The 24,357-nt window shown below is 39.3% G+C and overlaps 1 protein-coding gene across 1 annotated transcript; it reads left to right on the top strand.

Annotated features, from left to right (window-relative positions):
• The first annotated feature begins 1,156 nt into the window (after positions 1-1,156).
• LOC125799293 (zinc finger protein 345-like) lies at positions 1,157-22,512 on the top strand. The gene is made up of 4 exons (XM_049475676.1): positions 1,157-1,263; positions 5,974-7,502; positions 18,469-18,494; positions 18,649-22,512. The coding sequence occupies exons 2-4, from the start codon at positions 5,977-5,979 to the stop codon at positions 19,512-19,514; spliced, it is 2,418 nt and encodes an 805-aa protein (XP_049331633.1). The 5' UTR covers positions 1,157-1,263; positions 5,974-5,976; the 3' UTR covers positions 19,515-22,512.
• The last annotated feature ends 1,845 nt before the right edge of the window (positions 22,513-24,357 follow it).

The raw sequence follows: 24,357 nt of genomic DNA, 5'->3' as shown, positions 1-24,357 counted from the left end.
AAAAGGATGAGGAGGAGAGTAGCAGTAGAAAAGGATGAGGAGGAGATAAGCAGTAGAAAAGGATGAGGAGGAGAGTAGCAGTAGAAAAGGATGAGGAGGAGAGTAGCAGTAGAAAAGGATAAGGAGGAGAGTAGCAGTAGAAAAGGATGAGGAGGAGAGTAGCAGTAGAAAAGGATGAGGAGGAGAGGAACAGTAGAAAAGGATGAGGAGGAGAGTAGCAGTAGAAAAGGATGAGGAGGAGAGTAGCAGTAGAAAAGGATGAGGAGGAGAGTAGCAGTAGAAAAGGATGAGGAGGAGAGTAGCAGTAGAAAAGGATGAGGAGGAGAGTAGCAGTAGAAAAGGATGAGGAGGAGAGGAACAATAGAAAAGGATGAGGAGGAGAGGAACAGTAGAAAAGGATGAGGAGGAGAGTAGCAGTAGAAAAGGATGAGGAGGAGAGGAACAATAGAAAAGGATGAGGAGGAGAGGAACAGTAGAAAAGGAGGAGAGGAGCGGTGGAAAAGGATGGGGAGGAGAGTGGCAGTAGAAAAGGATGAGGAGGAGAGTAGCAGTAGAAAAGGATGAGGAGGAGAGGAACAATAGAAAAGGATGAGGAGGAGAGGAACAGTAGAAAAGGAGGAGAGGAGCAGCAGATAAGGATGAGGAGAAGAGAAGTAGTAGAAAAGTATAAGGAGGAGAGGAGTAGTAGAAAAGGATGAGGAAGAGAGGAGTAGGTAAGAAGGAGGGGAGCCGTAGAAAAGTATGAAGAGGAGAGTAGCAGTAGAAAAGAATGGGAGGTGGAGCAGAAGAGGAGAAGTAGGAAAGGAGGAGGAGAGGAGCCGTATGAAAGGATGAGGAGGAGAGGAGCAGTACAAATGGATGAGAAGAAGACAAGCTGTAGGAGAGTAGGAAGAGAGGAGCAGTATAAGGAGGAGAATAGGAGGAGGAGGAAGAGAGTAGCAGTATAAGGATGAGGAGAATAGGAGGAGGAGGAAGAGAGTAGCAGTATAAGGATGAGGAGAATAGGAGGAGGAGGAAGAAAGGAGGAGGAGGATATGAACAGGAGAAGGAGAAGAGGAGGTGTTGCAGAAGTTTCTGACGCAGCCGCAGCTCCGCCACTGACTGGCCCGTGTGTTTGGATTGAGCCCGGTCACTCCAGTGTGAAGCCGCTTCCAGGTCAGCAGGCGGCGCTGAGTCTCTGACTGCGGTCTGATTCAGTGAAGCAGCAGCAGGAACTCTGGCGACTCGCCGTTATTGTTGAACAGGAGCTGGAGCAGAGCTGCTGTGAGTAATGGAGCTGTTTAATATTAATTTTATTTATATTAACAGTTAATATTTACTTACAGGATTGATGGGAGAGATGCTCTGATATGGGGGTATATGTATATAAATATATAAGTTATTTGTATACAGGTATTCATGTTATGATACGTGTTGTAAACAGAACACGGTAACGTTACTGATCCTCAGTTATTACTGAATCCCACTGATTATCAGCGCTGAATAATCACTATTATTCACTATTTATCACTGTGTTTAATCCTTACACATCTCTTCTGCTCTGCCCTGCTGTGGGTTCAGTAAAATACCCTGCATGCTGTTCACCATCAAACACACACTGCGCTCAGAGACAGCCCAATGATCTGGTGTTAGTGATGTTCTAAAATACAGTAAGGTATATAAAGTCCTAAATAAGTAAATATAATTATTTATATTGTCAAGTAATGAATAATGGGACATGATTGAAATTTTGAAAAGTTCAAAATATGCCCTAATCTCAATAAACATTTAATTTATTTGTTAGCATTACATCTTTCCATTTTCATGATAGAAATTCAACCTGTAATGGGTTACTAAACCCCCTTATTTTTGCTGACTCAATTTGGAAAAGCCAAAAAAATTGGACGAGTTAGTTTGGGAGGGGCACTGGGTGATGTATGGGTTTAGAGGCGGGGCAGAAGAGAGAGTTGATTGGCTGAGCTGCAGCAGCAGCAGTGTGCCTCTGATAGTGGTGAGATGCAGATGATGACATCAGCAGGGGGGCGGTATTATTAATTAATTGATCTGCATATTATGATGTGAAGAAATTGCCACAATAAAAGCGTTTTTTAAAGATTAGGAAATGTTTTAATTTTAAGCAGGACTAGTATGTTTCATTACTTAAAAGGAACACATTTCAGCTATTAATGGAAATAATATGTTTTAGGGTTTAGTGGCTCTCTAAACAACCTTTATTTAACATTGTCTAATAAATATAGGATAGTGTTGTAGTTTTGATGTTGAATTAACATTAATCTAAAGGTTTAAATGGATAAGGCTCTGTATATACGCTCACAATGTTCCTATGTGAAATGTGCTACCCTCAAATAATAATAGAAACTATAAAAAATAATGATAATTATTCTTATTCTTATTTAAAAGTTCCTTTTTTAGATTGCATGAACACAGTACAGGCCTTAATAAGGTTTTCAGGAAACACAGAAGACGGAGAATATAGTTGTTTTGGCTATTTAAAAAAAAAATTGTCATACAGTCGAGCAGTAAAACTGGACAGAAACATTACTAATTCCACATTTTGAAAATATTTTACATTAATAACATTTAACCAGCCACGAATTGTACAGCATTTCTAGCTAGCTTTAGGAACTTAGCTATTTTGCTGACTAACTCAATAAAACCCAATAATAAGACTAAACAACTATGCACTTATTTATGTATAGCTTATATCCTTTATTAATAAGAATTGAATATTATTTTCCGGCAAAATTATCATCACTTACCAATTGGGGATGAGCTGTAAATCATGTAAACTAGTTCAGTGAAGGAGCCTAGTTTTTGAAAGCTAATAGCTATTAGAATGGCTTAAGTCAAACTCCAAAATAGGAAGAATCAAATTATCTGATTAACTGAGAGTGTAGGAGATTTTACCACAGGTGGCCATGCAGCATCATGAGGAGACGATTTAAACAAAAAAGTCAGACAATTATTTCAGGAGGGTGGTATTATAAGCTGTGTTCTGTTGTCAGAGAAATTATAATGAAACGTGATTAGAATTTTAAAAGGTTGTCAGAAGATGCCCAGATTTCAGATAATGTCTACACCAGTGGTGTCCAAACTTTTTTTTGTTGGGGGCCAGAAGGAGAAATATATTTGAAGTCACGGGCCACAGACTCTGTAATAAAACAAATAATAAAATGTACCACTTTAAATAATACATTTTTCTGATTACCGTATTTTTCGGACTATAAGGCGCACTTAAAAACTTTTAATTTTCACAAAAATTGACAGTGCGTCTTATAATACAGTGCGCCTTTTGTATGGATTTTACTCGTCAGGTTGTAAGGAGCAGTAAACACACACTCCGTGCAGCGTTATAGAGAGTTTCAGTGCTATACAGAGTCCAGAGCCGTGCAGCTCCGAGGCTGAGCAGCAATAGCATTAGCTAGATGCTAACCGCTAAGCTAGCTAGCTTATTCACTGAGATCAGTATTATCTAAATTTTACTCGTCAGGTTGTAAGGAGCAGTAAACACACACTCCGTGCAGCGTTATACAGAGTTTCAGTGCTATACAGAGTCCAGAGCCGTGCATCTCCGAGGCTGGAGCAGCAAATAGCATTAGCTAGCTTATTCACTGTTCAGAGATCAGTATTATCTAAATTTTACCCGTCAGGTGTAAGGAGCAGTAAACACACACTCCGTGCAGAGCCGTGCCGCTCAGAGGCTGGAGCAGCAATAAATAGCATTAGCTAGATGCTAACCGCTTAGCTAGCTAGCTTTTTCACTGTTCAGAGATCAGTATTTTCTAAATTTAGCACTTTTAATACTGCTGGAGCAGTATTATTAGAGTTAGATGCTAATCGCTAAGCGTTCACCGTTCAGAGGTGAGTTATCGGCCTGTAAGTCTGTGCTGCTTTGCCTGGCTAGCATTAGCTAGATGCTAAGCGCTAACTCTCTCAGAGGTGAGTTTTATCAGCCTGTAATCTGCTTGTTTACCGTGTTAAAACAAGCTACGGGGAACGAATCGCTAGCTAATATCTCACTGTCTTACCAGAACACGCAGGATTACTCAGTGTAACGCTGTCGTTTAAGTTTGGGTTAACTTTACTAGTTTAGGTGACTAGCTAGCGTGCTAGCGGATAGCTATGCTAACGCTGGTGCAGCAAGCCTTAGTGGACATCTGGAAATCTAAGCTTACTGTAAATAAACTGAAGCACGTTACTCACCCAAATAAACAGTTTTCAGGAGAGGAATCTGTGTAGATTAATATCCAGCACTCGTTTGACTTTGAAAGAGCTAGATTTTGTATACTGAGACGCTCCACCGGCAAGCGACCACCCCCGGTGGGGGAAGGGAAACATGGCGCCACCCCTATTCACTTTGATATAGGCACCCTTTCTAGTGTCACTTAACGCGCCTTATAATGCGATGCGCCCTATGTATGGAAAAATAGCAGAAAATAGGCGTTCTTTGATAGTGCGTCTTATAATACGGTGCGCCTTATAGTCCGAAAAATACAGTATTTCATTTACACATCATTTTACTGAACTTACTATCTGTATCTTTGACAGTGTTGTGTAAACTAAGATTTTTCAAATTGATGTTTAATTTCATGATGTCTCTTAATATTAAACTCCTTAATTACGGCAACTTTTAGACTCTTTGGCTCGTTTTTCTGTGCTTGAAATGCGCACCCTCTCTGCTTTTAGACTCTTTGGTCCGTTTTTCTGCGCTAGAAATGCGCACTCTCTCCGCCTTTAGACTCTTTGCCCCGGTTTTCTGCGCTAGAAATGCGCACTCTCTCCGCTTTTAGACTCTTTGCCCCGTTTTTCTGCACTAGAAATGCGCACTCTCTCCGCTTTTAGACTCTTTGCCCCGTTTTTCTGCGCTAGAAATGTGCACCTTCTCCGCTTTTAGACTCTTTGGCACGTTTCTGACACCTAGCGTTCAAACTTTGAATCTCACATTATAAAAACCTGCTTAACAGCGGGCCAACTTTCATTCTATTTCTAAAATACCTCGCTGGCCGCTCCAAAAAAGGAAACGGGCCGCAAATGGCCCGCGGGCCGTAGTTTGGACACCCCTGGTCTACACCAACCAAAGAATGTAGGAGAAGATGTGATCTCAGTGATTGTGAGTGTGGTGGAATCGTTGGTGTCAGAAGGGCTGTTGGGTTCAGCGTTTCTAGAACTGCTGATCTCCTGATTTTTAGCTCAGCTTAGCAGTCTTAGCAGCTGCTGATCTCCTGATTTTTAGCTCAGCTTAGCAGTCTTAGCAGCTTAGAGTTGCTCACTAGTGAGCAGTTTGTGTGTTCTGCTGATGGTAAAAATGAACAGCGAGGAAGTTAAGATGATCAATATTATTTAATTTATGTCAGTCACTGTAGCTTGTGTGCAATCTGAGAACTGTACAGTTGAGCCATTTCTAGCCTTCAGCCTTCTAGGATTCAGCGATTAGTCAACATAATTGACAGTGTTGTTGATTATAAAAATATGGCTACTCTAAATTAGTGTTCAGTGTTGGCTAATTGCTAATCTGCACCTGTATCTGCACCTCACCACACAAAGTGCTGGGGACAGAAAAGCAACGGGGAGGGTTAAGGGCTAATTATTCAATAAGTTCACATGCTGCATGGTCACCAAAAGTGCCCAAACACAACAGATTGCATAATGACTCACTAATTATCAGTACTCTCCACATTTAAACATCATATGGGCATGTAAACAGCATTTAAATCAGCTGTTTCTTTTGTTATGAACCGATAGAAAAAGTTAAACCAGCTGCAGCAGAGATTGAGGGCATGAGAGATTGTTAAATAATCGACTAATAAAAAAATAAAAACTACAAAAATTATTCATAGTTTCACCTCTAAAATCAGGTACAACATGCTTGTTATTACCACCCCAATTATATGAGAAAAAATCAAATGAATTTACAGTTGCAGTTTAGTTTTTTCTCTGTTATAATTTATAACTTATAACTGTTATATCCATCAGGAGATGCCACCAGAGGAGGAGGACATCAGGCTGCTGAAGCCAGACGAGATTAAACATGAGGACGTGGAGGAGCCGTTCTCTTCCCCTGTAGAGTCTGTGGAGGGTTTTAAAGAAGAGAGTCCTCTCCACGAGAGCGTTGAGACTGGGGAAAAGACGTTCCAGTGCTCAGAGTGTGGGAGGGTTTTCAACCGGCAGAGCAGTCTCACGCGACACCAGCGCGTTCACACTGGAGAGAAGCCGTATCCCTGTACGGAGTGTGATCGGAGCTTTACTGACAAAGATACTCTAAAAAGACATAAGCGGGTTCACACCGGAGAGCGGCCGTATCAGTGCTCCCTCTGCGAGAAGAGCTTCAAATCCAGCGACACTCTCAAAAAACACCAGTTTATTCACACAGGGGAGAAGCCCTTTTACTGTTCGCTCTGTGGAGGACGGTTTACTAGATACAGTAATCTCCAGCAACACCAGCGCACTCACACCGGAGACAAACCATACGTGTGTCCGGACTGCGGGAAGAGCTTTAATCAGCAGACCAACCTCCAGACGCACCAGCGCATTCACACTGGAGAGAGACCCTACCTCTGCTCGGAGTGCGGGAAGAGTTTTAGTGATGGCAGTCACTTTAAAAAACATCAGTTAATTCACCAAAAAGATGAGCTGCACGTCTGCCCAGAGTGTGGGCAGAGCTTTATGCAGCTGGCCAGTTTCCAACAGCACCAGCGCACTCATTTAGGCGACAGGCCGTACCAGTGTTTAGAGTGTGGGAAGAGATTCACCCAACCAAATGTTCTCAAACAGCACCTGCGCATTCACACCGGAGAGAAGCCATTCCAGTGCAGCTATTGTGGGAAAAGCTTCAGTCACCGGAGCAACTTCCAGGAACACCAGCGCATTCACACTGGAGATAAACCGCATCAATGCTCAGACTGCGGCAAAGGTTTTATTCGACCAGGTGATCTCCTAAAACACCAGCGGGTTCACACCGGGGAGAGACCATTCCAGTGCAATGAGTGCGGAAAGAGCTTTACTCACCGGAGTAACTTCCGTCTGCACAAGCGCATTCACACTGGAGATAAACCGTATCACTGCACGGAGTGCGGGTTGAGTTTCAGTCGACTTGGTGCTCTCCAGGAACACCAGCGAGTTCACACGGGTGAGAGGCCGTATCTCTGCACGGTCTGCGGGAAGAGCTTTCATCGGCGAAGCAGTTTCCGGCTACACAAGCGCATTCACACCGGGGAGAAGCCGTACCAATGCTCAGAGTGCGGGTTGAGTTTCACCCAGCTGCATAATTTTCAGCAACATCATAGAGTTCACACCGGAGAGAGGCCGTTTTACTGCTCAGACTGCGGCAAGACCTTCAAGTACTCGAAAGGTTTAAGGACGCACAAGTGCATTAAACCAGAGGCAAATAATTCTGTCACTGTGGTTCTGGAGCCTGATCAAATTGAGGGAGAAGACCACACTCTGGAGTCCCCTGGGAGTCCACACCCCCAGACTCCAATCACAGCAGGAGAAGAGAAAGAGTAGCTGCACTACATTAGGATTATGTGGGAGGACTGTTTGCATGGTTTAGTATATCTATGATTACATTAAACTTCTGCTTAATTTACTGCAAGCCATAAAAAGAAAAGGCTTTAGGGAGGCTCTGAATGGTTCAGTAGAATGTTGCTGCATTTACACCAGGGGTGGGTATGGTCACTGATTTCCCAGTTCGATTCGATTTCGATTCACAAGGTGCCGATTCGAATCAAAAACGATTCATTTAGTGAAATTTCACAATTTAGTGAAATTACAATGTATGTATGTATTTATACAAGGAACACTCAAACTTCCATTATTAAAATATTAGTGTTTATATTATGACGACTGAAAACGAAGGCTTAACACAACAGATACATTCTTAATATTTTTAATATAATTTAATGTAGTTAATGTAGACACCGAGCTTCACATCTCTGTTCAGGTTTGGAATGGCCACTTTACTCAAATGCTTACATGTGTGTAAAAGTACACAAGTATGTGTGGACATATATACTAACATTTTGGTACCATAAAAATAAAAAACAAAAACAACAAAAGCATAACATGCTTGATACATTTCTTATTTATTTGCAAACTAGATCAGATGTGACAGTACAGTAAGCAAAGTGATAATAAAAAGATAAAAAGCAAAATAAATAATGTTAAGAGAAAACTTTGATTAAATTCAAAGGAAAAAAACAGCTGTTTTTGAGTGCCGTTCTTCTCCCACGTTGTAAGAGCCTCTTCCCCGGCCCAGTAATCTCGTTCATCCCTGGGGACAAAATAATTTGAATTAGTAACAGCGCTTAATGGGGGACACCATCGTAATTCCACTATTTACACATTAAATCACTCACTTACAGGTTATGTACAGTTATTTCGTCTAACAGTTTAACCTGTTATACTGTATGGGGGTTAGTGTAGTACTTTGGTACTCGGTAATTCGGCTAGCATTTTTAGTTTCCACTGTGAATCGGCTAACCTGCTAAGCTAACGGTAGCTTCAGCCAGTCAGGTCTTACATTTAATCAAGTACAGGTGAAAAAAACACTGGAAACAACTTAAAACAGTGGTAAATGTACTAGTTTGATAAACACAGACAGCAGTGTGTGGAAATATAAAAGAAAATTACTTACATTTCTACAGAAACTCCCCTACAGTGTCGACCCCTGGGTGCTGTGCTTCGGCTTAACTGATCACCCAGCCAGAGGGCGGTGCTCTAAAAAGGATGTTTTTTTGCAAGATAAAACACGATACGTTAAAACTGTAAGCATATACAGGGAAAATGGGCTAATTCTAAAGATCGATTCAGGTTTATATGAATCAGTATCGGATCATTCAAATGAAGATAGATATTTAAATACAATTTTTTTTTTTAATACACACTCCTTAATTACACTGCTCCATCGTGTCAACAGACATGAACACACACTCCTTCTTTAGCTGGCCACATGTGGCCGTTAACAACGATGTACCCTTCATCATCCGAGTAAATCATGTTTTTGTGTTTCCCGTCTAGATTTAGAATAAATGTTTCATACATTGCAATGATGACACGTATCAGGTTTGCTCTCTTCTGCTTTTTTCTGATTGGATAGATGCATTGTATCCCATTTATTTTCTATGGGAAGCAGTGCATCATGGGTCTTGTGTGCCGAGTTTGGGGTATGCAAATGTGAAGGTGAAATGTTGAGTCGAGACTAACTGTATGCACCACCACCACAGCTAGATTCTCGAAAGCTGTAGAAACACCAGATGGATTATTAGAATGTGTTTTTCATTGATTTGGTAACTAAGTGCATGTGCACGTTTCTACACAATTATCATACCATTACTATATACCCCCAACTTACAATTAAACACCATATAAGGTCAAAACAGCAAAATACAGTTAAATATTTAAACAAAAAAATATATATAATTAGCATTGTTTCTTTTTATTCTGTAATCTTCTCCCTTCCTTACTTCTTTGACTTATGTATCACAACATCAAAGGAGTGAAAAATACCCCAGCTTACAGCAGATTATATAGACTGAATATTTTCTTTTGTGCATAACATAGCATCTTTTAAACATGTTAAGAACCTTATAAGAGCATTGCAAGACCTGTGTCTACATATGAAAGTTAATTATTTCTTAAAATAATAAAGAGTTGGAAGTGTGTGGTGTTTGGATCAGTTTGGGACAGATCTCTTGACTGTTAACTTTGCTTGTTTGCTGTAGCATCACTAAACGCTGTTCTGTAAATGCATTAGCAGTCCAGTCAGAATAATTAAAGGCTCTTAAATATAGCTCACTTATAGCATATTCATGTACTATGGCTACAGTCAGGTTAAAGGAAATACTAGAACGTGCCAGTGGGCCATTTCTAAATATTTGTAAGACTTATGGGGTGTGTGCCCACTTTAGACACCCCTGATCTAGGTAAAGCATGAAAAAACACCTGTACAGGTATGGGACAATTGTGAGTTATTTATACCTGTGACAGGTGCTCTAAAAGAATGGATCTTGGTAGTCTAAAGTCAACTAAGCAGCCAGTCTTTATTTTTAACTAATAAATAGGAGTGGGCGATATGGCTCTAAAATAATATCACGATATTTCCGGATATTTTTGTGATAACGATATACTTGGCTATATAGGAAAACAGAAAAATAATTAATTAATTTCAGGAATATAGTATAGGAGTATAACAGCATAATCATAATGTGGAAAAATAAATAATATAGCATAAAATAATATAATGCAGCAAAAATATTGCAGAATATTTAGTGCATGCATACAAACTGCAAACTAAAACAATTATACAATAAATACACCTAAAGCTTCACAGTAAATAATAGACTACTTTTAAGACAGAACAGCCCTATTATCACGATATGGATTTTTAATATCATGATATTTCTGTGTCACGATATATTGTATACGATACAATATTGCCCACCCCTACTAATAAATCTATATCTCCAAATCCAACAGCAGCATTACAGACCCTCAACTCTTTTATAGTGAAAAAATACACTTTAATTAAATAATTCTCCACTGGTGTAAAAAAAAAAAAAAAAGAATATTTAGCAACCATTTATTCTGAACAGGCTACTGGAAGTTTCTCCTCTGAGTAACAGGCTGTGTGAGGAGGCTTGTTTGCTGTAATTTAATTTGTTTTTATTTTGTCTATGTTATTTATGTTTTAGTTAATATTTAAATTAAAGTGCCGTCATGTCAGATGACATACTGGGTGTCTTTTGAAGGTTATGCCCATTTTATTGTGACTGAAATGGATCAATACTCCCTCATTAGTAGTGCACTATATACGCAGGAGCTGGTTAGATGGTTAAGTAAAGGTGAGGCAAACAGATTATAGTATATTTGGGCATTTCCGTATCATTAATTAAAATGCATCAGTTGTGGTTGCAAACGTGATTAGCTAGGTTTAAAATTGCATAATTTTCTAAGACTGGTTCCTTTTGGACAATATTTTTAAGAAGAAATACCCCTTAAAAACAGTTTTTTTGATCATTATCTCTATCTCTATCACTTTCTCTATCATTATGATTTAAAAATATATTTAAGGTAAATTCTTGTAGTAAAAAATTCTCTCAGTTTGAGTTTCAAGCAGTTGACGGGAACATTTTACAGTTTTTGCCTTAATATTTTATCCAAAATTATGCATTATCATTAAGATTTTATTAGGTTTTGTATTTTTTTTTTACTGTCCTGTAAATTATACATACAAGTGAATGCAAACCTCAGGTTTCTATTTATCGTCGAAATATAAAATAAAAACTTCAGCCAATCCAGCCAATTTTTCAAATTTCATTCAAAATGAGAATTAAAGAATTTAGAGAAATATATGACACTTTCAATGCAATGTGGGAAAAGAAAACAGCATCACAAAAATGGTCGGAAACAAAGATTGTGGTGCAGAATTGGTTTTAAGGCTGTTTTCTACACCTGAAAGTTCTGACCAGGGACTTTGTTACATTGTGTACAATTGGGTTTGTTTAGTTTTGGTTTCACACTGCTGTTTAGTGAACCGTCTACAGAGCTTTTCTACAATCTGTTGTCATCAGTTATGTGAGTGGAGTCTCTCTATACTTATAATAATTCATTTATAGAATGTTATATATGAGTTTGGCGAGCCTTCTTTTTAAAATCTGATCCCCCTTTGCAGCTTACACACCCCCCTTAGGTAAAAGATTATCCTCAGAATCCTTTTATTACTGTTTATTACTGTCTGTACTTCTGCGTGATGCCCATGCACACCAAGGAGAGACAGATTTTGGCACCAATTCTTTTTTCCTGTAATTGCTCTGAAAGTTTGAACCAACTATAAAAGTGTTTTTTTTCATGGTTCAATAGATCCAGACCGAGACTACCTCTTCTAGTTGGACTACACTCTGATGCTTTGGTCCAGACTGTGGTTCACGCTCCCTTTCACACGCGCAACTTTGGTTCAGAAACTGAAAAGTCAGAAACTCCGGAACAAATGTTGTGATGTCACCACAAAGCCTTGTTAGGCTGTATTCAGACTGCAGGCAGAGAGGAATTGTTTTTTAGATGAGATCTGTTTATCACAACTGGGGGCAGACTCTTCCACTGGGCTGTTGTCAAGTGCTGAAATCCGATTTACCATCCACATCTGTACAGATCTGATTCTAATAGCATTGTAAACCTCCTTAAAACGTTGTTTGCATTTGTTTAGACTGACAAAAATCAATCTGGATACAATCTAGATTGATCTCTGATATGGGCTGGCATTAGCCTGTGTATCAAATAGCATACTTAGATAAACTCTTTGTAAGACAGTCCTACATAGGACACGCCCCTGACCTTGAATGAAGTTACTGAACACACCCACTGAGCTGCATGTCCATCATGCATTGTGCAAACACTTGGCACTGTTGAGCTAAAGAGCATTTTTTTCCCCCCTTAGAGAACTGACTCCCCTTCTGACAAGTTAACACATAAGATCATAACTGTGTGACCTGTTGAGTACTGTATGTATTAAATATATTTTGTGCATATTTAGAAATGAAGTAATTTTTTATTAACATTAATTTATTTAAAGCATTTATGCATGGGTGGGAGATGCAGGTAAATGGGCTAGAAAACTGCTGCTCTATGAACTACAGAGGTGTCAAGTAACGAAAGTACAAATACGTCATTACCTTACTTAAAAACTAATTTTGGTTATCTGTACTTTACTGAAGTAAATATTTTTTGAATGACTTTTCACTTCCACTTCTTACATTTTCACACAATTATCTGAATTTTCTACTCCTTACATTTTAAAAACAGCCTTGTTACTCCAATTTAATTTCCGCCTGTTTTCCGAAATCAAGATTAATCGCTCAATCAGGTTAGATTAAACTTGACTGTGGTTGGATACAAACATCTTCTTTTCCCGACACCCATAGCAGACATTTGTAGCCTAGTATGAAGATGATCCATGTGGAAACTCTATAAAAGCATAAGCTTTTGTTCTTAAGGGCATTCCCCCCCCCCCCCTTACATTACTTTTACTTTCATACTTTAAGTAGTTTTGAAACCAGTACTTTTACACTTTTACTTGAGTAAAAAGCTTAAGTTAAAGCTTAAGTTTATACTTCCAACTTCTAGAGAGGTATTTTAACCCTAATATCTATATTTCCAGTAATTAATGTGAATACTTTTGACACTTTTGATGATCTATAGTTAAATGAAAATATAAATCTATACGTCAACCCAATCAGATGAACAAAGTGCTCCCTGAGAAAGCTCACTATTTACAGTAATAATCTAGTGCCTAGTTTATCTAATCAGTCTTTCATTCAATAAAATAATTATGTATGTGTATTTTCTTGTATATTGTGCCTGGTGTCTGTATTATTTTACTGGTGATTAAAAGATTAAAATACAACCAGCTTATGATTTTGATTGGGATGTTTATTCTTTTTTGTATTAGTCCTTGAGATCTTTAGTGTATATAATATTGCTGTATATACAGCTATATACTCATAGCTTGTATAGACCCTGTAGAGAAATACTGCCAATAGAAAAGGACTCCCTGGGGCAGATGAACTTTAACCAATTGGCACCATACTAGACCTAATGCCAGGCTTGGGCTAGATAGGTATAAATATCCCAGTGTTGAGCTGTGGAGCAGTAGAACTGTGTTCTCTGTAATAATGTTCTCTGTTTCATCCAATTAGTTTTATATTGGATGGGTTAGGGAGTTAGGGATAAGGTGGGATGATCATCCACGATCCTGACCTCACTAATGCTGATGTTGCTTAATACAATGAATTTATCGCAGCAATGTGAAATCTTTGGATCATTTGTATCTGGTTTGTGTTTAAACCTAAAATCAAAGACAAAGTGAATCCTCCAGAGACAGCCAAAAGAGGTCTCGACCCAACAACCTCTTACACACTAGCCATTCTAACCTGCCAAAGAGGCTCAGCATTTACTAGTGAGCCACAGAATCCAGGACAAAACCAGCTGTTCCAAAACATAGTAGACAGCCAAAACAGTCTAGAAACAGCAACCTCTTAACCTGCAAGGTTTTCTGTGAGTCACATGATCCCACAGCTGGAGAGGTTTTTGGATCATTTGTTTCTCATTTGTGTTTAAGGCTAAAAGTCAATAAATATCAAAAGAAACCCTCCAAGGGTCCCAATGACAGCCAAAACAGGTCTCAAACTGGCAACGTCATAAATACGTCAATAAAAAGTCAATGCTTTTGCCACAAATTATCCCAGTCACAGTATCGCACCAGTAATTGGGCTGTGATTAAATAATTTGGGTCTAAAAGCCAATACAAAGACAAAAAAAAAAACACCCAAGGGTCTCAAAGACCGCAGAAACAGGTCTTGAACCAGCAACCTCTGGAACACCAGCCATTGCGACAGGGGCGCAGAGTTTATCAGTGAGAAACCCTTTAAGGATCCTAAAAAGAATGCCAAAACAGGTCTCAAACCAGCAGTCTCTTAAACACCAGTCATTCTACCTGCAGCCAACGATATATTTTAGCCATAGCATCCCACACATAGTTGGGGTGATTTTGGATCATTTGTATCTCGCACGCATTTAAGCCTACTAGCCATTGGACTTGTCACTGAGATACCTCCAAGCCACAGTGTCCCATGGAAGCAGGTCTTGAACTTTGGCCCGGGCACAAAGCTTACTAACGAGCCACAAAAACCCATATGGAGCAGATCTGGTCTTTGATCATTTAAATTTTCTCTGGGTTCAAGCCTTACAACCAATACAAAAACAAAAGAAACCCTCCAATGATCCCAAAGACTGCCAAAACAGACCTCAAACCAGAAATGTCTTAAACACTAGCCATTTAACCTGCTGCAAAATAGACCTGCGAGCCACAGGATCCAATGGTTAGCTCGGGTGTTTTTAGATCATTTGTATTTCATTCGTGTTTAGGCCTAAAATTAAATACAAAGACAAACCGAACCCTCCAAGGGTCCCAAAGACAGCTGAAACAGGACTTTAATCAGCATAGCCATTGCGCCTGTTTTTAATTTGTATCTTGCTTGGGTTCAAGTCTAACAGCTAAAACAAAAACAAAAGAAACCCTCCAAGGGTCCCAAAAACAGCCAAAACAGATCTTTTAAGTATTTAGTCGGCAACCTCTTAAAAACAAGCCATTGCACTTGACACAAACTACACTGAGCTGCAGAACCCCACACTTAGCTTCTGTGTTTCCATATGTAAGTCTAATAGTTAATTTTCAGGTTTTGAACCGGCTTTCTCTAAAACCTATTATATAAAATACATTTTCACTTTTTTTTTTTTAGAACTGAATCCTAAACATTAGCACAGATTTATTTCTCACTGAATGTAGTTTTGAGTTAAACTAGTCTCTGACACAAAAGGTTTGGTATCTGTATGATTATGATATAAAAATACATTTTTAAACATTCACACATCACTTTTAAAAACATGTTGTTTTGATTACATTTATTAACTAATTTATTATCATTTACAATATCTATAAATTAAATTTAATAAGTGGAACTGTCAGCTTTGAAGCCACAAAACCTCATTGGTCAACTAAACTGCTCGTACCAGGTATAAACCAATCGTATCACAGGGGGCGGAAGCTGCCGGAATACGGGTGCGATTAAAAACAGCAGTTTGAACCAGATGGTGGCGCTAATTCTGTCCTCCTGTCACTGAAATAAAGCGGAGAAGAAGGAGGCGTGCTGTGTTTGGTTCGGGGAGGAGGTAGGGCTCAGATTTTTCTTTATTCGGATTGTTTAAATTCGGTTTATCTGAGAAAAATACCTTTTTAAACGGGCGGCGCGGAAACACACGGTACCGCAGCAACTCCCCAGAACAGGCGGAGTATGATAATGGCCTGCCTGCCCGCTGTAACCAGCACAGCACCAGTAACCCTGCTGTCCTGGTCAGTAGTGCTGAAAGTGGATGATAAACTGGTCGTGAGTAACCTGTGTGCATGTATGCTGTGGTTTGAACTAAGTGTGCTGGTGGTCAGTCTGCATGGTCATGCTGGGCAGATAAACCAGTACCTGCCCAGCATAAACCAGTTCAGACCAGCATGCTAGCTGATGCAGTGCTGAAGCTCTGGAAAGCTGTGATATTTACACCAGTTTAGCAGCTACTGCTGAATAACTGAATCAGTTCCAGACTGGACCTGCTGTGTGCTTCTGTAGAAAAAAACTCTACATGTTTCTGTACTCATCTTTATATTTCTCTAATCCAAAAGGCAGAAACCTTTACTGCATCATCTCACTTCTGTAGAGGGTCTAAAAGAGAAACATTATGCTTCTCATAAATTGAGTTTTGTTCAAAATAATATAGGACCACGATGGGAAAAAAAGTAAAGTCCAACCTTTAACTCAAGTAAATTTTAAGGGGGAAATAAAATCCCTGACTAAGAAATAATTATTCTTCATAAAATCACCTGTTCCACAATTATTGGCACCCCTAACAATTCTTAGGAAATAAATTTAATAAAAGTATTTCTGTCACTTCTACAGTAGTTTACGAAGTTGATCAGAGTATGTAGGAACATTTAATTAGTAATTCACAACTTCCTGTTTCCCTGGGGTACAAATATGACGTGACACAGCGGCCATTTATCTTCAACATGGGAAAGACAAAGGAACATACCATTCAAGTGAGGCAGATGTGTGTTGACCTTCACAAGTCAGGCAATGGCTACAAGAAAATCGCTACTCGCCTACACCTGTCCATATCTACTGTCAGAGGAATTATTAAGAAGTTTAAAACAAATGGAACAGTGGTAAACAAGCCTGGACGAGGACGCAAGTTTATTTTGCCACCACGCACAGTGAGGAGGATGATAAGAGAAATAAAAAGTTCTCCAAAGCTCACTGTTACAGAATTGCAACAAATGGTAGCTTCTTGGGGTCACAAAGTCTCCAAAACAACCATCAGGTGCTATCTACATGCCAACAAGCTGTTTGGGAGGCATCCACGGAAGAAACCATTTCTCACTCACAATCATAAACGCAAACGTCTGGAACTTCAACTGGGACCGTGTGCTTTGGTCAGATGAAACAAAGATAGAGCTTTTTGGCAACAAATGCTCTAAGTGGGTCTGGCGTAACACAAGAGCTGAGTATGCAGAAAAGCACCTCATGCCCACTGTGAAATACGGCGGGGGATCAGTGATGCTGTGGGCCTGTTTCTCTTCTAAAGGCCCTGGGAACCTTGTTAGGGTGCATGGCATCATGAATGCTCTAAAATACCAGGACATTTTAAAACAAAGTCTGGTGGCTTCTGCCCGAAAGCTGAAGATGGGTCGTCTCTGGGTCTTTCAGCAAGATAATGACCCTAAACATGTGGCCAAATCTACACAGAAATGGTTCACCGCACACAGAATCAAGCTCCTCCCATGGCCATCTCAGTCCCCAGACCTCAACCTGTGGGGTGAGCTGAAGAGGAGAGTGCAGAGGAGAGGACCCAGGTCGTTGGATGATTTAGAGAGAATGTGCAAAGAAGAATGGTCAAAGATCCCTCTTTCTGTATTCTCCCATCTTGTGAAACATTACAGGAGAAGATTAGGTGCTGTTTTGTTGGCAAAAGGGGGTTGTACAAAGTATTAACATCAGGGGTGCTAATAATTGTGGCACACATGATTTGATGTTAAATAATTATTTCTTAATGTGGGATTTTTTTCCTACTGAATAAATTCACTTGAGTTAAAGGTTGTATTTTACTCTTTTTTCCCATCGTGGTCCTATATTATTTTGAACAAAACTCAATTTATGAGAAGCTAAAGAACACATCTTAACCAGGGGTGCCAATAATTATGGAGGGCACTGTATTATTTCACCAGTCACACCATGTTTGAACACTTGAATGTAATTTTTAAATCTTACACAGTAAAATACACAGTTACAAATTAACTTACACAGTTAATTTTGTGCCAAAAGTTTTACACAAAACTGATCTGCAATGTAAATCAATTCAAAAGGAAAAAGTGTATGTTGCAAAAAATATATAAAACATATATTTTTAAATAAACTTACTTGGTTACTTGGTTCTTTGCAGTTATTTGTAATTTTTATAATGTTTTTCGCTAAACTCCGTCTGTGGTCCGTCTGTAATTTTATTCCCGTCCAGATACACATCTCTGACTTACGTCACCCGGTGTTTAATAAAATAACTATTTGTCCACTGGCACGCACTGTAATTACACTTGCGCATATGGGTGCACGTTTCCACAGTAATCCATGCAAACAGAACAGCTAGTGGATATGGTGGAGCTACTGAAACTATTCCTTCATGCAGGAAATACAAATTTATCACCAGATAGCTGGTAGAACTCGACATAGGAAACAGCATCTCTTCTCTGCTCTAGTGGCTTTTGAAATGCTTAGACACCACCATCGTGCTCAGTATGCAAAACCTGATATCATGTGACAATGCCAAAAAAAGCCAAAAATCTCACTGGTCCTATTTTTTTTTTCTTTTCAATTTAAGTCCGGATGCAACAGTTTTGTCACTGAGTAGAATTGTGAAATATTTTTCTCAGACGTTCACTTGAGAAACTAATCCCATCCAGATAGGGCTTTTTGTTTTGCCACTCAAAATGCACTTTAGCAACACTTTGAAAACTATAGGCATCCTTACTGAGTAAAAATGTCTCTCTCTCATTTCCAGAAATAACCCCGAGAGACCAAAGTCATCTCATCAATGCTAACAGAGGAATGCTGAAACTAGGAGAGATTAAATGTGAGGATGAGGAAGAGACGGGAGAAATCTCCTGTTCTCAGCAGACGTTCTCAGCAGGCGATACCAACACATCTCCAGGACTCCCAGAGGAGGACGCCAGCGAGGACAGAACCGGACACTGCTCAGAGCCTGAGGACGGTTTGGAGCTACAACAGCAGGTCTGCCCCGGAGAGAAGCCGTACCAGTGCTTAGAGTGCGGGAAGAACTTCACCAGACAGAGCAGCCTCTACGTCCACCGGCGCATCCACACCGGAGAGAGGCCGTACTGGTGCTTAGAGTGTGGCCGAGGCTTCACTCAGCACAGCAATCTCCAAAAACACGAGGTCACCCACACAAAGGAGAAGCCTTATCTGTGCTCAGAGTGCGGGAAGAGCTTCACGGAGAAAGGTACCCTCACCAAACACCAGCGCATTCACACCGGAGAGAAGCCCTACAGCTGCGTGGAGTGCGGGAGGACATTCCGCCTTCACGACACTCTGCAGCAGCACCAACGCACCCACACTGGCGAGAAGCCCTACCAGTGCTCAGAGTGCGGCAAGAGCTTTAACCACCGCGCCACTTTCCAGAGACACCAGCGCGTCCACACAGGAGAGAAACCCTACCAGTGCTCGGTGTGTGGAAAGAGCTTTAACGAAGGCGGACACATGCGGAGACATCAGCGCGTTCACACTGGAGAGAAACCGTATTACTGCGCAGAGTGTGGGAACAGTTTCAAGTACTCCAAAAATCTAAAGGCACACCGGTGTGTACAGAGGGAGGACGATAACTCTATAACTGTGGTTCTCGAAACCTAGAACTGCTGACACAAGCCGAATGAAAACTTATGTGGATTTAAATATTGGTGTGTTATAACAGAAGATTTTTTAACTACACTACACTAGGAGTGGTCTTTGATCCAATTTTGGTTCTATAAAGATTCATGATTCAGTATGAATTTATTTGGATGGTCCATTATAGATGCCTTGTAGATACTCACCAAATATTCAAGTAAATGTTAATTAAATGCATCTAAACCAACCTGAATCTAATCCAAACCTTACCAAAAACCTTAAATCCAGTGGCGTGCAGTTAATATAGTGGGTACCCCTTCTGCAAAACCCCACCCCCACCGACCTACGAGGATAGATGAATATTACAATAACTACATATTCTCTGTCTTGACTTGTTTATACGAACTTAATACACCTTAACAGCCCACAAACACAGCTACAAATAAGAAAAATTTACAATAAACCACAATAAAGTACAACCATTCATCAAAGATCACTAATTTGTAGGGCTACAGTACGCCAGGGCAGCCAAAACATTAAGTACACACAAAAACTCACCAGTCAGGCCACCTATAATTGTGAATTAGTTTCACATTGAAAGGCAGTCCTGAAAAAGGCTTTTAAATTAGATAAAACACAATATCTGTCTCATTTGCCGTTTTACAACTAACCAATGCTTAGCACCTTCATCAGAATGCTGAGAGGGGGTTAGACAGCCATGACCCGGCCCTGTAGTGAAAATCATGAATCTGATTGGTTAGATTTTCCTACAACTTTGCTAACAGACTCATTACTACACCCTTCACAAAATCAGTAGAAGGGCCATGCAGACCAAGGAGGCAGAAGCCATTTAAAAAGCAGTTTGGATTGGTTAGTACTGCTGTCAGTCAGATATGCGTCCTATAGCAACTAAAAAAGCAGAGTAATGCTTTGTATAAGTTGCTGTTTTTTTAATTTAGTTAATTAAGTAAATATATGTTTTATATGTATATAGTTTACAATAACTATAATATATATTTCCTAATCAAATATTATATAATGATTTACATGCACCTATTGTCGCCCCTTCTCTGAAGGGTTAGAAGAGTGTTACTGCACACCACTGCTTAAATCTAACCTTATATACCTAATGGCGGGTATACACTTTGCGATTTTTGGCAAATTTTGAGCCAATTTTTCTGTTTGTTTGACAAATTTCATCAAGTTGAGTTTCGATTAACACGTCACAATCAGCTCTCTATCAGCAATAGTATGATCACAAGAAAATCAAACCTGTATGAAATTCTGGTAACCCCTCGTGAGAGTATTGCACTGTTAAACAGTTCCGTAAGCCGAATTGCCAAGGCTATGTGTTTCCCTTTGTTGAACATTTCTCACATTTTGGGGGTGTCGCTAGCCCTGTTTTAGTCATGTTTTTCAGTTTTTTTAAACAGAAGTTTGTCTCTGACAGGGCTAAAAACAAAGTTTAAATCTTAATAACTAGATCATTCAACAGAATTTAGGAACGAAAATATAGCAGTCTTCCCTTCCCTTGACTCGATTTTTCTCTTCACGCTGCATTGTCGTCATCAGCAAACCGCACTCTTTACATTGTTATTGTATTTATATTAAAGCCAGTTTGCTACACTAGTGCTGTCTGTATGTGTATCAGATATTGCTCCCACAGATAATGTGGAAGGAATGTTTGATAAAAATACGTAAAATGTGCTCCCAAGAGTGAAGTTTAAAATGGAAATAACACGCCTATCCTCTGTGCATAATAGTTTGTGTGTTTGATTTTAATCTAAATTAATTTATTTCTTCTGATATGACCCATGTACCCCTCCTGGAACTCTCCCCAAGTTTACTTACAGTCCATAGTTTTTTTTTTTTTTTAAGTGGGTGGTGCAACTCAATTCGTTGGGTGCTCAGAACCTCAGAACTTTTTACCCTCTGCTCACATTCACTTTTGAGGGTCTCCCATTTCTGGGTTCTTCTTCTTCTTCTTCTTTTTACATCGCAGTTTCGGATACAAAAGTCAAGTGTGTTGTATACAGACATTCTGTGTAAACAGTCAGGTTGCCTCAAACCATTGCGTCATACAGTTAGAGATAGAGCTAATTTAAATGACTGAAAATAACACAGTATATGGCGAGCTTAACCCTAAAAGATTATGGTTAAAGTAGGATTAGAGCTAGGTTTAACATTCAGTAGTAGCATTTACATTTAACTTAAACTTCAGTAACATTTAATATACATTCTGCTGAATCTTAGTTGAGCATCTCCGAGGCATCCACAATGGACCATCCAAATAAAGTGATACCCATGATTGTAATGTAAGTGAGTGTTAAGAACTTTTTTCATTAAGTAAAGGTTCTTAAGACTTCAAAATGGTTCAAACATGGTTCATTTGTGGCATTGCTCCAATAACCATGTGAGGCACCTTTATTTTTTAAAGGTTCGTTCACATCTGTAATAGACTTTATCTGGTCCATATCATGTTTAAGTTTGTAAACGTGGAGCATTTCCCTTTGGTTTGGGTCAGGCTTATTTGGATTTGTTTGGTTACACACAGAAAATGCACCAAAATGCATCACAACAAACCACATGAAATCAGATCTGTGTGGGCGTGATTAATAAAATAAATACGGAAAAGGTTCCCGTGTTTCGGACTGCAGAGTACTGCTAATAGTTATGGCAGTTTAAGTTTGGATTCTGAGCACAAACAAACCACTACAGAGTTGGTTTGGTACCACATCAAGATCACCTTTTGAGATTACTGCATTCATACCTGGCCAGACTAATCACACCAAGGGTAAAAATTAACCAGACCAGTGCAGGTGTGAAAACGCACAAGAGTGTAGAAGAAAAAATCAACCCAATGAATTGATTTGAACTTCCTGGACACTTCTGCTGCTTGTAATGAAGGATTTTAACACTATAAGAATAACATCTCTTCTCTGTTTACTGTGTTGTACGCGGTGCCTGTAAAAATGATCATTTCACCCCAGTTTCACAAATCCATAAAAAACCCAACAGTTTGTGTGCTGTGTTTATGTGTTATTGATTTAGGTGCAGAACAGAAGTCATATCAACCAAAAATAAATGTGGTTTAAGGTTTTTATTGCAAACAAGTAGAACAGTCCCAATTTTTTAAACAGTTGATCTCAGACCCACTGTTTCTACCACACCATTCAGCAAATCAAGAAGTGAATCAAGAAACCCTAAAAGTTCCTAAACCCTAAAAGTTACAGTTTTTTCTGTTTTTGTTCTTCCTACTCAGGAAAAAGTTGGAGGAATAAAGGATCAGAGCAGTAGCAAAAGTTTCTGGATTTACCCAAGATGTTCTGTGGGCAGTAATTAGTATGATCAGATGGTGGCTTGTGATTGGCTCCAAAGACTCTCTAAAGACTCTAAGAGTTCTTCCTATTGTGTGTTATAAACAGTTGGAAGATCAAGAGGCAGTTTTCCAGACAGTGAATAAGCCTAGGAATACTCCTGGATGGAGTATAGAAAGAGAAATATAGTCTATAACAAGGCATATATTCTCTGACCTCAAGTGTCTGGTACACAGCAATTCCAATGTGAATAGATCCCCCATCATTGGGCATGGACAGTGCTAGCCAGCATGGTGTCTGTCAGGTCATGAAATAGAATTAGCAGTTATTGTTCTCAGAGCATGTTGAGCTCTTGTTGTGCTGTGTTGGATGCTGTTTAAGCAGGAGTGGTGGAGGTTCTTCGTTTGTCTCAGAGGAAAACCATTCTAGTCTTTATTCTCCCAGTGCTGGACATGATATGGATATAAAGAAATAAGGAGAAAAAGAAAAATGTCAGTGTGACCGCCTGCTTTGTTAAACTGGAACTCAGCACCTACACAATCCCTTCCTGGATTTAGACTGTTAGACTGTTCTTGTTAGTAGGGTTTTCTTTGGGGGGTGCCTGTAGCCCCATTTACACCTGATTTTACACATATTTGAAAGTTAGGATTATAATCTAATAAGGCCAAGCCACATTAAATGCAAGTGTAAACACTCATCTCAGACCACACAGCAGGAGTCCTTGTTATTCCAGTTTAAATGCACCAGACCTCTAAATATTTAAGATTTACTAATTCGTTCAATTTGCACTTTCATCATGAATCAGTCATACCTCTGTCATACCTGAGGAAGAAACACCACACACTTTTAGAAACACTGCCCTACAATCAATGTAATAATGAAAATCCCGAGTAGTGCACTGACATCGTATTTGATATAATCTCACAAGCAAGTTTTTGTTTTGTTTTAATATATACAAAGTTTATAAAGATCTATAGGAAATAATGAACTTTAAGATTGTTCATTTGTTCAGCCCTGAAAAGATGTGTGTTACTAGGTTGATTAGTTGGGTTAGGTGTAATGGAAGTAGTGGGGCTCCAGAGTAAGTTATTAAACACGTGGTGGAATGTGTATAATTTCTGTAGATTTGACCAAAATAATACAATAAGTCAGATTTACCTCTAAAAATTTACATTTCCAATCGAAGTCAGCACCTGTTGAAAAATATATATTTTTTGTAAATCAAGTATTTTTTATTGGAAGTTTTATAAATAACAGTTCAATGCTGTAAACAGGCAGTGTTTTACTATTTCCTTTTCACCACAAAGATTCTGGCTGCTAAATATGGTGATTCACAGTCCTGTTTTTTCATTACCCCTGATCTTCTTATTTCTTAATTCTTATTTTGCCTGGTATAAATTACAGTTTATTGTTTTGTTTTTTTTGTGGAAATATTGTAATGGCATTTGGTGACTAAAACATGAAGTTAATAAATTGGGATTTGATTTAAGACATGCCCATATTGACTTGGGACTATAGACTTGACTTCCCACCTCTGGCGTAAAGGTATG

This window comes from Astyanax mexicanus, chromosome 3, assembly GCF_023375975.1.
Source record: "Astyanax mexicanus isolate ESR-SI-001 chromosome 3, AstMex3_surface, whole genome shotgun sequence".
Lineage (NCBI taxonomy): Eukaryota > Metazoa > Chordata > Actinopteri > Characiformes > Acestrorhamphidae > Astyanax > Astyanax mexicanus.
This window is presented reverse-complemented; position numbering and strand designations above follow the sequence as displayed.

Bases quoted from the DNA above. Each gene is read 5' to 3' on its own strand.
- LOC125799293 (XM_049475676.1), top strand. From the start codon at position 5,977: ATGCCACCAGAGGAGGAGGACATCAGGCTGCTGAAGCCAGACGAGATT. The intron at 7,503-18,468 runs GCTGCACTACAT...TTTCAATTTAAG, and splicing joins GCAGGAGAAGAGAAAGAGTA to TCCGGATGCAACAGTTTTGT. The intron at 18,495-18,648 runs GTAGAATTGTGA...TCTCATTTCCAG, and splicing joins TGCAACAGTTTTGTCACTGA to AAATAACCCCGAGAGACCAA.